The sequence below is a fragment of the Calypte anna genome, chromosome 19 (genome assembly GCF_003957555.1).
Source record: "Calypte anna isolate BGI_N300 chromosome 19, bCalAnn1_v1.p, whole genome shotgun sequence".
In the NCBI taxonomy this organism is placed as follows: Eukaryota; Metazoa; Chordata; class Aves; order Apodiformes; family Trochilidae; genus Calypte; species Calypte anna.
In genome coordinates, this window is record NC_044264.1 from 9,097,237 (window position 1) to 9,111,322 (window position 14,086).

Below are 14,086 nucleotides of genomic sequence, written 5' to 3' on the forward strand. Positions count from 1 at the left end.
ATTTTGTTTTTTTAGTCTTTTGAAAAAAAAATAAAATGAAACAGAACAGTGTTTAATCTTCGACGCCTACTGGAATGCTCTGACAACCATTCCATGGTTTCAGAAAGCTCTGGCCTGTTCTTCTTCAGCCATGACCAGGCTTGGCTTTGGCAGCACAGGGATCCATCTGTAAGATTTTACCACATCTGATCAGAACTGTGGCTCAACATGCAAAGCCAGTTGGTTTTTCAAACTTATCCGTGCTATAAAAAACATGTTAATGACTGGGAGATTGAAGGAGTCTGCAGAGTTTTCTCCCCCTCCTCCTTTTTTTTATTTATTTTTTTTTTTAATTTTTGCTGAGGGTGAAAGTCTGCAAAGAGATACCAGCAAATTTCAGATGTCTGGAGAAGAACAGCAATTCAAGCTCTCCTCAAGAATGTAAAAAACTGTGATTTTTCTCCTCCTCCAGCCACAATGAGCTTGGGTCCGAAACTCTGCTGATAGAATATGTTTGGTTTTCTGTTTTGTTTTCACATGAGATGACATGCCCTGTGTCTCTCTTTGTGGGTTCTTGTAACCGTTGTTTGCTTCAGTGACGCTGAGCTCTCTGTTCTGTGCTGTCATTTAATTCCTATTATTAGATTTGTTTTGTTGTGCATACCAGAAATGAAAAGGCTGGTGGCTACAATGAAAGCTTCTAATCAGCATGAAGTGTGCCAGACAAGGCCAAAACTCACTTTGTGTGTGTGTGTGTGTGTGTGTGAGAGAGAGAGAGAGAGAAAAAGAAATTCTTTGGCATAATGCTGCAGACAAGTCCTGAAGGAAAGGAGCACAGTGCTGGGAACAGTAAAGCAAGAGCTGTGCATACTCTTTGACTTAAGATTTTTCCAAGCCCTGGTCTTCTTTTTATAAGAATGAAACTCCAGGCATTTCTCTGAAAACAGAGGGATATTATAATGTCACCTGCACTAAGAACATCAGGTACTGGAATCTATATGTAACCAGTCATTAATAAATACTGCCACTCAAAGAAAGCTACCAGGTAATTAATTAACTCCAATATTGTGTTGTCATCTTTCAGAGATTGAAACTTATAATGCTAATGTGACCAAGTCCAAAAATCACCAAGCACTTGTAAAGTCAGGTGTGATGCAAAAAGATTAACAATTTCAAAATGTTAATTTCTAATCATGTAAACTTGTAATACTATGAAGAGCCATTATACTAAACCATTTTACTGATTTCCCTGCAACAGAACATGAGGAGCTGTAACAAAAATGAGGTTTGTAGGACCAGGCCCATCCCCGTGGTGCTAATGCAAACGGGTTTCTTAGTGTGTTCTCTTCTTTTGTGAATGGGGGGGCTGCTGACACACAGCCCAATTCAGCAGGGAAACCTAATAATTATCTTCCATGATAACCTCTCCCAGCAGCAGATGATGTACTCACTTTGGCAGCACTAATGACTGTGGCAGTGTAAGACTGAATGTTGTCTCCACAGGCTCCACCACGGGATTGATGGCATCGGATCAGCTACAAGAAGAAAGACAGCAACCAAGTAACTACTATTAAACTACACAAACCCATAACCCATTACCAGAGCTCTTATTTATCATGTACAGTGGTGTGTTTTTTCCTACAAACAGCAAAAAGCCCTGCTGAGACACTTAACCCCTTTTTATAATCTTCTGGGTGCCACCCAGACTGTCGCGTCCTCAGCTCCAGTTTTCAATTACAAGATGAGTAGTCACTAAGAATTCATAAACTTTGAAATGGTGGGATTTTTGGTCTGGCAGCAATACCACAAATAAATTTAAATAAATATAATCCAAAGCCTTAGCCATGTATATGTAACATTAAATATCTGACATTCTAAGAACCCGAGTGTGGCTTTCCCCTCCTTTTCGTGACTACCAAGCAAAGCAATGACAAAGGGAAAGAGCAACTTTAAACTTTATGTTTAATAGATTAAAGGAATGCACATGGGGTTTTATTCTGCATTGCTTTCCTTCAAAATTAATAAATCAAAACAAGACTCTTCTAACCTGCCATCTACTTCCAAAAGCAGCTTTTGCCTTTGAACCCGAACAATTAAAACTCTGCTTCTGACTAAATAAAATGGCAAAAAACCAGAGGTATTTCTTGCCTGTACACTATAACATGTTGCCTGTTTATCTGTTTTAGATAAAAGAAAATTAAAAGTCAATTTAAGATATATTTGTTCCTACACACTTGGCTTTTCTGCTTCTATTTAAGTATCTAAATGACAACACTTAAACTAGGAAGAAAGGGGAAGTCCACAGAATGTACCTGGTCAGGCAAAAGCCATTTAAACTCCTTTTATGATACAATTATTTTGCTGATCAGTGGCTTATATTTTTGGCAGCCACTATACATTTTTCTCAAATCCCAGGCTGACTGGTTAAGTTTTACAAAACCACAGAGGCGTGGCACTAATGGAAAGGCAGCCCTGAGTTCAGAGGGAAATCAGTTGTGCTGGAGAAGGTGGAAAAACAAATACATTTCTGAAGTCTGCCCTTCCAATGATTTCTGGTTATGCTCTAGGAACAGCTATTCCAGTCACAGGTGGAAGGGAGAAAAAACATCTGCTTTGAAATAAAAATAGAGCATTAGAAGCTGAATTTCAAGTTTTCAAACACTTCAGGCTTTATATACACAATCACTTCTGTGGCCTGAGGCTGGGTAAAAAGAGTAATAATTTTTTTGTTTGGGATTTTCTTCTTTTGCCTCTAGAAATGAGCAAAAATGTTCCATTGTGCTTCCCAAGTTCACGAGCTTCAATCAAATGTGCAGAGTAAAGATATGACATATATTAATACCAAAATACAACCAACATGGGTCAAAGATTAAGCCTGAGATTTTTTTCTCTTTTCCCCTCTCTATATACAATACTAGAATGAAATCTAGAACCAGAGAAAAGCCATTTTTTGAAATAAAACCTTTCCTTACCTTATTTTCTGCATAAGCAAGCCAACGGCTCCCAAGAGCAATAGGATTCATGTTTGGCCCTGGACAAGGATAGCAGCCTGAAAAGTTTTACAAGGCAACATTAAGAAATCTCTTTAACAACTTCTTGCAAGGAATTTTATTTATTGCCAAGAAAACAACAAGTCTAAACAAAATCCTTTCAATTGCTAATATCACTCCAAAAATGCTTGTGTTTTTTGTTCCTGAAGATAAGACTGTGGTTAAATGAGCTATTTTTGAACAGTTAATTATGTGTAAATATTTGTTCCTCGTTATGTTTGCATTTTTTAGTGCCCTTTTGGTACAGTTGGGTGAGGGGGATATTTAAAGTTTGACTGATTTTGTTCTGAATCTTCACATTTTCATGAATTTTCCTTGACTAACATCTTTCTGTTGGTCAATGGCTTCAAACTGCTTCAAGCTCTTCTTGATTTTTATGGTATGAATGAGTGTACAATGCTTTTCTTCATATTAATTCTATATACAAGTCCTTAATCTCTCAAAAAACTTTTTTTTGAGAGGCTCAACTTTACAAAGTGAAAGAATTCATAATTTCTTTACAATCAGTGGCAAAGTTTCTGTTGTCCATCTGGTTTTCATTACCTTTGTAGTACCATGAAAGAGAGATATATGCACACACGTAAAGATGAGTATAGAAGAGAGAATCATTCTTGACAATTAGAAGATGAAAATACCTATAGCAGAAATCCACCCAAACCAGCTGAGAACAAAAACATGGTAAGGCTTAAAATTCATCAGGCCTGTGGAAAATGCAACTTGCTGTATGAAGTCTGAGCTAAAAACCTAAAACACACCCAAAAAATATTACCTCAAAAAATCTCTTCTATGAAAATTAAAAATACAGAATTTTAGATTATTGCAAATAATCAGGGAGTGCTCAAGCACACATGAAAAGCTTCAGTCATCTACAACTAAAAGAGCATGGTGACCCTCATCCTGACTGCTTTTACTGTCCTATTGCCATCTCCTGTTTGCCCCTCTGTTTTTTGTCACTTCAGATCAAGCTCCTTTGGATGGACAGCAGCTCCTTCTCCATCACCATCTAACCCCTGCCTGGATTTAGCCCTCAAATCCTGCTGCTCTGCCTGAACTTTAGTGCTCCAACCCCAAGGCTGCTGAGTTCAGTGGATCCTTTCTCAAGGTAAGAGCCTGAAAGTTCAGATGCTCAAGTCCCAGGGAGGATGAAGCCACAGAAGTGTTCACTGATTAGGACCCTGGTACCAAGATTTGAGCTTCAGTGTTAGAACTTAAGCTAGCAAACAAAGGCATAATAACCATTTTACTAGACCAAAACCTCTTCCAGTACATTAAAATAGATAGAAAAACAATATTGCATAAGAGGGGAGAGGAGGGGACTAGAAAGTGAATGGTTAATCTCCATTTTCATCAGTTCTTAAGCAAATATACACAATTTAGTAATTCATATCCTCTTGCTGGCTGGCCAAGAAAGAAAACATTTGAAAACATATAGACATGTGTGTCTCATTTAAAGGAGCCCTGGTTAGCTGATCCTCTGTCCCAGGCAGAAGGAGCACTGAGATTAGGCAAAAAACAGTTTGGAAGAACACGTATAACCAACAACTGCAATTTGTTGCATAAAATCCTACACTGCATTCTGAAATGCAACATCTATTGAAAAAAAAAATAAAAAAAAAAATAAATAGAAGTGTTTTTTTGAAGACCTAGTGAGAACAAACTTCTAAAGGTTTAATGGAATTGTTTTCAATGCTTGCAAAATGGTGAACAAGGTGTGTGGGAGGGTGTTAACCACAGCACGGAGGTGGACATCTGAACTGACATCTGACAACACTTAAAACCCCATCTGATGGCATTTGGTTGGACAAGTGCAGAAACAGCTGCTCCACTGTTCACACTATCTCAGATAAACAGCTCTTTCTTTCATTTTTTAGAGCAGAGCAGTGAGGGTATTGCAAAATTCAAGAGATCACAGCAAGCTATTTCAAAGGTCATTAAGAAAGAGAAGGAGAAAAGCAGCAATTCATCCAATTAAATCCATCTCAGGCCAGGAAAGCAAAACCAAGTGAATATTTTGTAAGGCCCTATCACTGCCCTGATCTCAGGAAGGAAAATGAATTCTGAAGAGATGATGCCACAATTGTTATTGCATTCCAGAAGTGCATAAAATGTGGGTAGCCAGAGCCTCTTAAGGAACAAAGTGAGCGAAAAAAAGGTTGTAAATACAACCCTAGGTTGTAAATACAACCATGTTCTTCCATTATAGATCAGGACCAGTGAGGTTTTAATGCTGACTTTACTCCAGAAAGTCTTCTCTGGGTCAGTAAAGGCATTCAGGTCCCACAGACTTTATTTCTTCCCTTGTATTTAAGAACTATGGCACTAAAAGCTGTCAGCTGACAGCTCTCATCGTGGAAATCTTTGCAGAGAATTTTGAATCAGCCACTTGCATTTCCCAAACTCTGCAAGCACCTCGTGACATCCTTCTTGCAGCAGAAACCCACAGGAGTGACAGGCAGCACATGTGCTGCAATGGTCAAAGCTGAAGCAATTCAGCAAGTCCAGAACAAAAAAAGCAATGTCTTGGTTTGGAAAGGGAACTGCTGTCAATTATGTCAAATGAAGAAGGGGAAGAAGCATTATTCTTGACATCAACAGCCAAGGAGCTGGAGAAAGTTAAGATTTACTTAGAGAATCAGCAGCTGTCCTCACCAAAGCCAGGATAAGCAGTTTGTTCCATGAATCCCAGTCAAGCACACACACAAAATTCTAACAACAACCTCCCCAGAGGTCAACACTTCAACTCAGGACTAAACTCTGCTCCCCGACACAAAAAAAGCAGCATTAAAACAGAGCCATTTCCTCCCTTTCTTTTCTTTGCAAATCTCTGCATTTTGGAAACTTGCAGCAGTGCAGGGATAAACAAAGGGTTATACTTTATGGCAAGGAAAAGCAAATTGTTTTTCTGCTTTCCAAAAAACCAGCTGGAGTCAGCAGAACATCATCTACTGGGCAAATGAAAAGCCAGCCACGGCGTGACCCACCAGGCTCAGCCATCCAATCCTCACCAGCCTGACCCTCTTAAAGATTAACTTCTACTTCTGCTAAATTTCAAAACAACTGAGGGGAAAAAAAAATCCACTCCAAGCAACAACAGCAGCAACTTTAGCATGTTTACAATAGCAATGAACATAATGAGAATGCAGAACTAACTGTCAAGAAGACCAAAGTTTCCAAGTTCTAATGACAGCACGGAAAGGTCATCCAAGAAAAGATCACTTGGGGAAAGTCCTTCCAGAAGTCCAGCAAAGCCAGCAAGGACTAAAAAACATCTCATCTTTGAGAAAGCTTTATTGGGACTGTCACCCACAAAAATACAGGTGAAAATCTATTGGAAACTGTATTAAATGGTTTCAAGTATTGAGTTACTCTCTCCCTCTGTGCTTTACAGTGACACCCAGAGGAAATGCATGAGCCTCAAGCTCTGAAAAGACAAAAGCAGAAAAATCCTGGCAGTTCCCACTCTGTGCCTTCATATTCCCATTTCCAAGATGCAAGTTTTACCTGTACTGAAATGGTACCAGAGGTAAATTCTTCAGCATTACAATTTCTCTGGTTCTTCACTTCTTGTTTTAATAACTGAGTTATAAAAGTAATTTGAAATATGCATGAGTTGGACTGCCTGGATTCAAAGATGGTTTCAGCTTACTTGTTGCATTTGGTTTTACTGAGTGTAGAGGAATCAAAGAAAGTACTCAGAGCTCTCCAAAAAGAGATACAAATGTTTGCCTAATGAGCAAAAAACAAGAAGGCATCTTGATTTTAAATTATTTTTCAACTGTATTTATTATTATCTCTACCACTCTTTTTAAGATTCACATCCATATGCCCATCATTAAGAAAATCATCTCCACTCATGCTGAAAATCCACACAAATACATCCACTCCTGACTCTGCATCCTTCCATTGGTCTGTGCTCCTACAAAACACTAGGGCTCAGGTCCTTAGGTGGTTTTTAACTAGCTCATCCTCTGGCTTCAGTAATGGCAGAGTGAACACAGGCAGCAGCCAAGAAGAGCAAAGCAACACATTCCTCTCCTCCCACTTTGCCTTTAAACAAACATTTGGGAAAACACTGTCAGGAGGAAAAGGGCCACCAGGAGCCATCTCAGCTCTAACAGATATTAAGCCAATAAACACCAAAACATGCTACTATTAAAGCTTGAACCATTTGTACTGGGGCAGCTCTTTAAGCTTCCCAGCTTTCTCAGAAGGAAAAAGCCTCAAAAAAAGATGTATATACACATGATTATATATATATGAACTCAAAAGCTCAATATGGGATGAAGAGTTGGGGGCTGAACACTGTGGGGATTCTCAATACCCACAGACACTTGGCAGGTTGGTACTTCACATCCAAACACACAATATTTGGAATCCTAGAAGCAATCAGCAGCCTGTAAGCATCTCACTCTCCCAGAAGCTCTTCTTCAGGAGGACCAGAGCTGTGTCTCTGTTACATAGGACATGAGAGTGCCACAGTCTGTCACTCACTATCCTGGGATGTGTGCTACGTGTGTGCCCTCCTCAGTCCCCAGGCAGGGATGATGGATGTGCCCTGAGGGACTCTGCACATGCACCAAATAAATTCTGTACCAAATAGAACACATACCAACACCACCTGTTGGACAAAAACATGCCACAGAGGTGGAGGACCAGGACTTGAATGACAATTTTCCCCCAGAAGCATTATCAGAGTTAAGGCTGCAATATTTTCCACTTGAGAAACATCCCACACAGCCTGAGTGGCTCCATTAATGAAGAGCTAAAGCTGATCTTATCTTGGCAAAGCACTCAGGGCTGAAGATGCACCAGAAGGCCACGGTTCAGCCTAGAAAAATCTGACCCTACCAGACAGAAGGTGTCTGAGCTAAGTCAGAGCTTGTTTTCAGTTTCCATAAGGATGCACAGAACCAAGCACAGCTCCTTACCCAGGGCACAGCTACACCTCCTTCTCAGAGCTCACTTAAAGCCCACTGGGAAATGACACGTGGTAAAAACATGCAAATTAATCTGTGAATCAAGGTTAAAGCTAAAAGCAAAGGGAAAACCCTAATCAGAAGCATCTAGATTGCTTTTCTTCAAACCCATCCCAACATGATTATCTCAGGACACTGAGATCTCAACCACTGAGATGGCTGCTTTTTAATTTCACAGTGTATGGTCAGAACTCTTATTCTCTACACTTAGTTTTACAGTCCAGAAAAAGAAATCTGTTTGTGATATTTGCCAGGCTTTCATCCTCTGTATCTTGACTTTGTTTCTATGTTTTAATGAAAACCATTTTAGTAAGTTGTTCTCTTACTAAGTTGTTCTTTTTGGTCCTTTTTTTTTTTTTTTTCATTCTGTTGGTTGAAGCAAAACTTCCTTTTTCTGTAATTTTCCCTGCTTTCTTTTCCCTAATTCCTTCTGATTTCCTCTGCACTTAGACACACTCATCCTTTTTTGGTAGTTTCAGACACAAGTTTTCTGAGTTAATTCCAAAATGCATTAACTCTTCAAACAAAATTATTTGCCTTTAATAATTCAAGGTATTTGCCACCTCCTGCTAAAGTCTGTGTAGCAGTGGTATTGTGTATTTTTAAATAAACAGCTACAATAACCACTATGTTACTTGTCAGTCACTGGATGTAGCCTATAATCAATTAGTAATTGTTTTCTAGGTCTTCTGAAGTAGAGATCGTTCTATTGTAACAAAATTACAAAACTACAGTCCTAAATCTTGCAATCCAAAGCAGCTCCATGACAGAGAGCATGCAAAGGGTATGTGCAATAAATCGCGGGTAGAGTGATACTGTTGTTGCAAAACCTTTGTTTATCCCAAGGAAAACAACTCATGTAAGTTGATTTATCTAATATTTTTTGTTTGTTTGGGCTTTTTTTTTTTTTTTTTTTTTTTGAGCATTACCAAGAAAACCAAATTTATTTGTTTATAAACTGTATAAATCAATCTTGTTTATAAATTCCTCTGGGCTCCATCTAGATGAAAGGCCCTATGTAAATGTTTTTCCTCTCACACTGTCACATACTTTCCAAAACTCTTCTATTGTTCGTGTACTTCCTTCTGTTTAAGTATCACCCATAAAAATGGAGCAAAAGAGCAAACCAGGAGGACGCACCCTGCTGTGAAATCATTCCTGCCATCCAGGAATTTTTCTGTGTGCTTGACTCAACTGAGAGAACAGAATTCCTGTACACAAGCCTAGGGAAAGACCACAGATTAATCATCATGGTTATTAATGCTATTATTGTGCTTACTACTGTTCTTATTATTACTACAGAGCCCTCTCCTTCCACTGCCAATATCACAGCAGTTTGAAGTATTTTACTGTTGTTCTGTTGGTCTAATTCCAATACCAGAGCTTTTACTGAAACTATCCACAGCATTTAAAGTTTATTAGGCTTGGTTGCTTAATTCAGCACAAATTTGACCAGTTTCAGGTCAAACCATATTTTAATCTCAGGTTTTTTTATTCAGAGAATTGGACAGTGATAAATAATAATGTTACTACAGAGGTTATTGTCCATTACAGGTCACTGTGAACAAGAGGCCTTGTTTTGGCCTTTAACACTAAGGATTTGGGTGCTTTAGATAAAAATAACTCACAGAAACAAACAGAACTTCCTGTTCTACATAATTTTTAAAGCTGTCACATCCAGCAGATATGATAGATACACATCTTGGGTACCAATGCCTTGTTTCTGTCTTTATCCAATTCTTCTCTTGTATTTGCACTTCCCTGCAATACAGCCAAACACCCTGTATGCACTGAAGACATTCATTTGTATCAATCTGCCACACTGACCTTTTTAAAAAAGATTTTAAGATTATCCTGTACTAGTGATACCCTGATCCTCACATTCAGGCAAAAAATGTCCTTATAAACAACACTGTTGAAAAGCAAAAGCAAGATCAACTTCTCTCAGCAAGCACAGAGGACATGGAGGGGGGTGTGGATGTGGATATTTACATGGGAGCGTGTGGATACAAATAAAAATATTTCTATAGTATTCACAGGAACATAGTTGGCTTCTCTTCAGAGACCAAGAAAACATTGTGAAACAGGAGCTCACATCCCACCTGCCTGAAGGACTTCAGATCTAAACTGACAAGTGTCCCTCCCCAGAGAGGGGATCCTATCAATTATTACACCATGGAGGATATGCAAGAGAAATATCACTGGCTGATCACAGCTGAGAAAGGAAATGCACAAACAGAACTCCTTGAAGGACATAACTCTTCAGGCATTAAACTTTCTCATAAGACATCCAGTCCACTTCAAAGAAAAGAGATCAAACTGTTCCCTGTGTGCCCATCAGGGCAAAGGAATTCCAACAAAGCTGACAAAAAAATGGACAAAAAAGCCCAGATGATTTCCAGATCAGAGCTGTGACAAACGGAACCCCCGTGTTATTTTTCTTGCATGGGAATGTCAGTGAAAACAGAAACACCACCTCCAAACTGCAGATTAGAGAACCAAATGTGGTTTGCTTTGGCTCTGCTCTATTTATTTCTTTAGCAAGGTGCAGGTGGGGTGCGTTTAACATCCACTGAATAATTTTTGGCTTGTGGTGAGGCAATCCTTTTGAGACTTTGTTGTATAGAAAGTACTCTGACTGAAATCTGGAAAATTACCTCTCAAGGCTCTAGCTGCACAGCATCAATAGAAATGTGGTGCCAGCTAATGGCTGCAATAACTGTCTTCATCCCTAGAGAATAATGGATGGAGAATATATCAATATGAGGAGTGGAAGGGCCAAAGAAGCTGAACAGGCACTGGTAATCGGACACAAAGATGATGCCATGCATGATGTTATCTGTGATCAGCTTTACTCAGGGCCCAGGGGGTGGGAAGGATCTTCTTTACAGAGAAGAAAGTATCCATCAGGCCATATTCATAATCATCAATGTTCCACTAAGCCAGCATTTTTGGAGAAGGGCTGAGGGGGCACTGATGTACAAGAAATCAATGAAATTCAGCTTTTCTGCATCTATTGTTTAGAGCAAAGTAAGGGGGGAAAAAAAGCCTGGACATCACTTTCATTTCTGTCATCTGCAGTATGCAGAAAAATGCTCCACAGGAAATCTTGAGTGAACCCCAATAACACTATTTTAAAAAACTTTAATAAAAAAAAAAGGTGAGAAATGATTGCTTGGGTTAACTTCCCCTTCAGGGGAGTCCTTTCTGAACCAACCAGGGCTGGTTCCAAGATCAGCACACTGGAGAAGAGAATGCTGTACCAAAGTTACTGCCACAAGTCCTTTGCAGGCTTTGCTACACCTTTCCTTAGCACACATTTGAAAATAAGGTTGCAGCACAGGGTAGATTATAGGATATCCTGGTTACTTTTCTACAATATGCACAGAAAGCTTTTTCTTCACATTTCACCTGTCTTAAATTCACATAATAAGCACCTGTACACTGAGTTTTTTGTTACAAAAGGGACAAATAAAATGTGCTGGCTCTCTGCCATTCAAGACAAGTCAGCACATTGCCATATGATCACATGCAGGGGAAAAAACAAGAAAAAAAAATAACACTACACCAAATTTGCTGAAGAAACATCAAGAAACAAAGGATTAAACATTCCAACAGCAGCATGAACTTGACCATGTTCTACATCCTGAATATTTTATGGTAGTTTTATTACAACAATATATTAAGCTACACATTCGACCACAAAAACAAAAACAGAAAGACAAATACCACTCATGTGCAACACAGCTGCAGTAGCATTGCTGAGGAACACCAAACTCCAGAAATCCTGACACTGTTTTTAATTGTACATTCTGCATTTCATTTCTATGTATAAACAGTCCACAAAATTGGCAAGAGCAAGGCTTGTATCCTAATTCTCTTTGGAAAAATCAAAAGGAGTAAGGAATAGGAGGACAGAAGCAAGTCCTTTCCCATTTGGCTCCCCACCAAACCCCAGCAGATTCCCAGAACCTCTCAGCCATCCATAGGAAGAAACTGACACCTATTGGCAACTTTAATATTACTGCATAAAGCTGCTTTTCTTCAAACTATTACAAGAAATAGCTTCTCCTAAGTGCATTTTTCTTTAAGCAGACAGATAATATGAAAAGATAATTTAAAACTTTTCCAACTGTGATTAAAAAAACACAGACAGGAAATTTCAGATTCTCCTTTTTTTAAACAAATGTAAATGATGATACTTCAGTTATCTACAGATATTGAGAGGCACTACTGATTGACAGACAGCAGCACCAGTCACCAGCTGTTTGGAAAGATAAGATTTTCATTTTTTCTGGAGCAAATATTTTCTCACTGGCCAGCATTACACAGACAAAACCACAGAGCCTTGGGAGTAGGTAAATGACTTTTCCAGCTACCTGTGGATGTCAGTCCAGGTGTTCTTCACAACAAGAAAGGAGCTACAGCACAATAAATATGCAAAAGAGCCAGAGACTGACAAAAGAACCCCTGGATTGGGTTTTATTTCTTTGTGAAGCAACAGATTTCCTGAAACTCCAAATGAAATCAGAGACCTGCTGTGACGATTGAAAAATACAGAACAAAAAGAAAATCAATTCTGGTTTTTTTCTCACTCCACCACCAGAGCAAAAAGTCTGAACCCAATTTTTATACGTACTTGTAACGAAGAATTTTTTGGTGAAAGTACAGCTGTCAAAGGCAGCAATTTTCTCTTGCAGGACTACAACAAGTATCCTGAAAACACAGAAATACAACGTGTGCTTTAAAGATCAAATGCATCAGTTTAAAGATTCAATATCTAAATGTAATTATTTCCAAAGCATCAATATAAATTCAACAGTGATAAACTGCCAGGTTCCCAACACATGGCAGTTATTGAGGATTCTCTCTCATCCCAACCACATAACCTTCATTTCAGGAAGTACACAGATCTGATACAGAACAACACAGCATTTTTATGATATACCTCCTGCAGTAAAAGCTCCATTAAAAACAAAGATTGGAATTGCAAGGATCCTCAATTACTTTCAATGACTCAAATAACAATCAAATCAACAACTGATAGAACACGAGCTCAATTTGGAATAATCCCATTGCCCATCTCACTGTAAATTTATTAAACCACCTTATTTCCTAAAAGCAAAGGTTTTTTCACACCAAGAACATCAACATCCAAATAGAGTTGAAAACCAAAGATTTGGGTCAGTTAGCAAAGTCCTGGGTGTGTATTTATGAATGCACTTGTACATGAGCACACCTTCATTGTAAAATACCCTTTATTTACTTGAAACACAGGGACAGAAGAAAACCAATGAACAACTAAAAAGAAATACAGGGCTGTCAAAACCCAAAGGGGCCAAATTTGGCAATCAAGCAATCTTGAAAGCTTTATCACCAGGATATATCTTCCCCTAAATTGCTAACTTCCCAAAAAACAAGTTCTTAAACTCTTGAACTAAAGAACCACCTGGGAAGTCAACAAATAAACAGGTAAGATCTGCCATCTAAGTATTTCTCCTTATGAAGAATGGAAGACTCTGGGGCTGGTACTGTTTTTACTGACACATTGCCCAAATAACCCAGCTACAGGTCCCCAGCTGCCTCCTGAAGCCTATGGAACACCCTGGTGCAGCACCAGCCACTGATTTCTGATGAAGGCTGTGATGAGAGCAACAAAATGCTCTGGATCTTCAGTTCTTTCAGGACTCTCCCACCCCAGGACCTTGTCACTTCTCTGCCCATCAGTATAAACGTACAAGTTCTAACTCCTTCCACAAGGCCTAAAACAAAGGTTAATAATAAATAATGTAAAGACTTTGAATGCATGTCAAAGTGCAAAATATAAATAAAGTATATATATTTGATGGTAGTATTCCCCAGCCCTGCAGATATTTGTTTTCTACTCTTTCTGCATAAATGAAAGCTACCAGATGAATGATTCTAGAGCGTAAATACATAAATAATAAACAGTTTTTCCCCCTCCTGCAACTCAAGTTTTATTTTACATTTAAATTCTGGACTCCATTAGACTGTAGTATGGTTAACACACCATTAGCATTGCACTTGACCACATTTAATGCATTTTCAGTCTGAAATAGT

At 38.8% G+C, this 14,086-nt stretch overlaps 1 protein-coding gene across 9 annotated transcripts in view; it reads right to left on the reverse strand.

The window, feature by feature from the left end:
• The window catches only part of BCAS3 (BCAS3 microtubule associated cell migration factor), a 310,290-nt gene that overhangs the window by 255,247 nt on the left and 40,957 nt on the right, over positions 1–14,086 (reverse strand). For all 9 annotated transcript variants that reach the window (XM_030462196.1, XM_030462194.1, XM_030462195.1 and 6 more), the window contains exons 9-11: positions 12,645–12,721; positions 2,952–3,028; positions 1,431–1,514 (exon numbers count right to left, since the gene is read on the reverse strand). In XM_030462196.1, the coding sequence (XP_030318056.1) occupies positions 1,431–1,514; positions 2,952–3,028; positions 12,645–12,721 (238 nt within the window). The remainder of the gene's footprint in view (positions 1–1,430; positions 1,515–2,951; positions 3,029–12,644; positions 12,722–14,086) is intronic.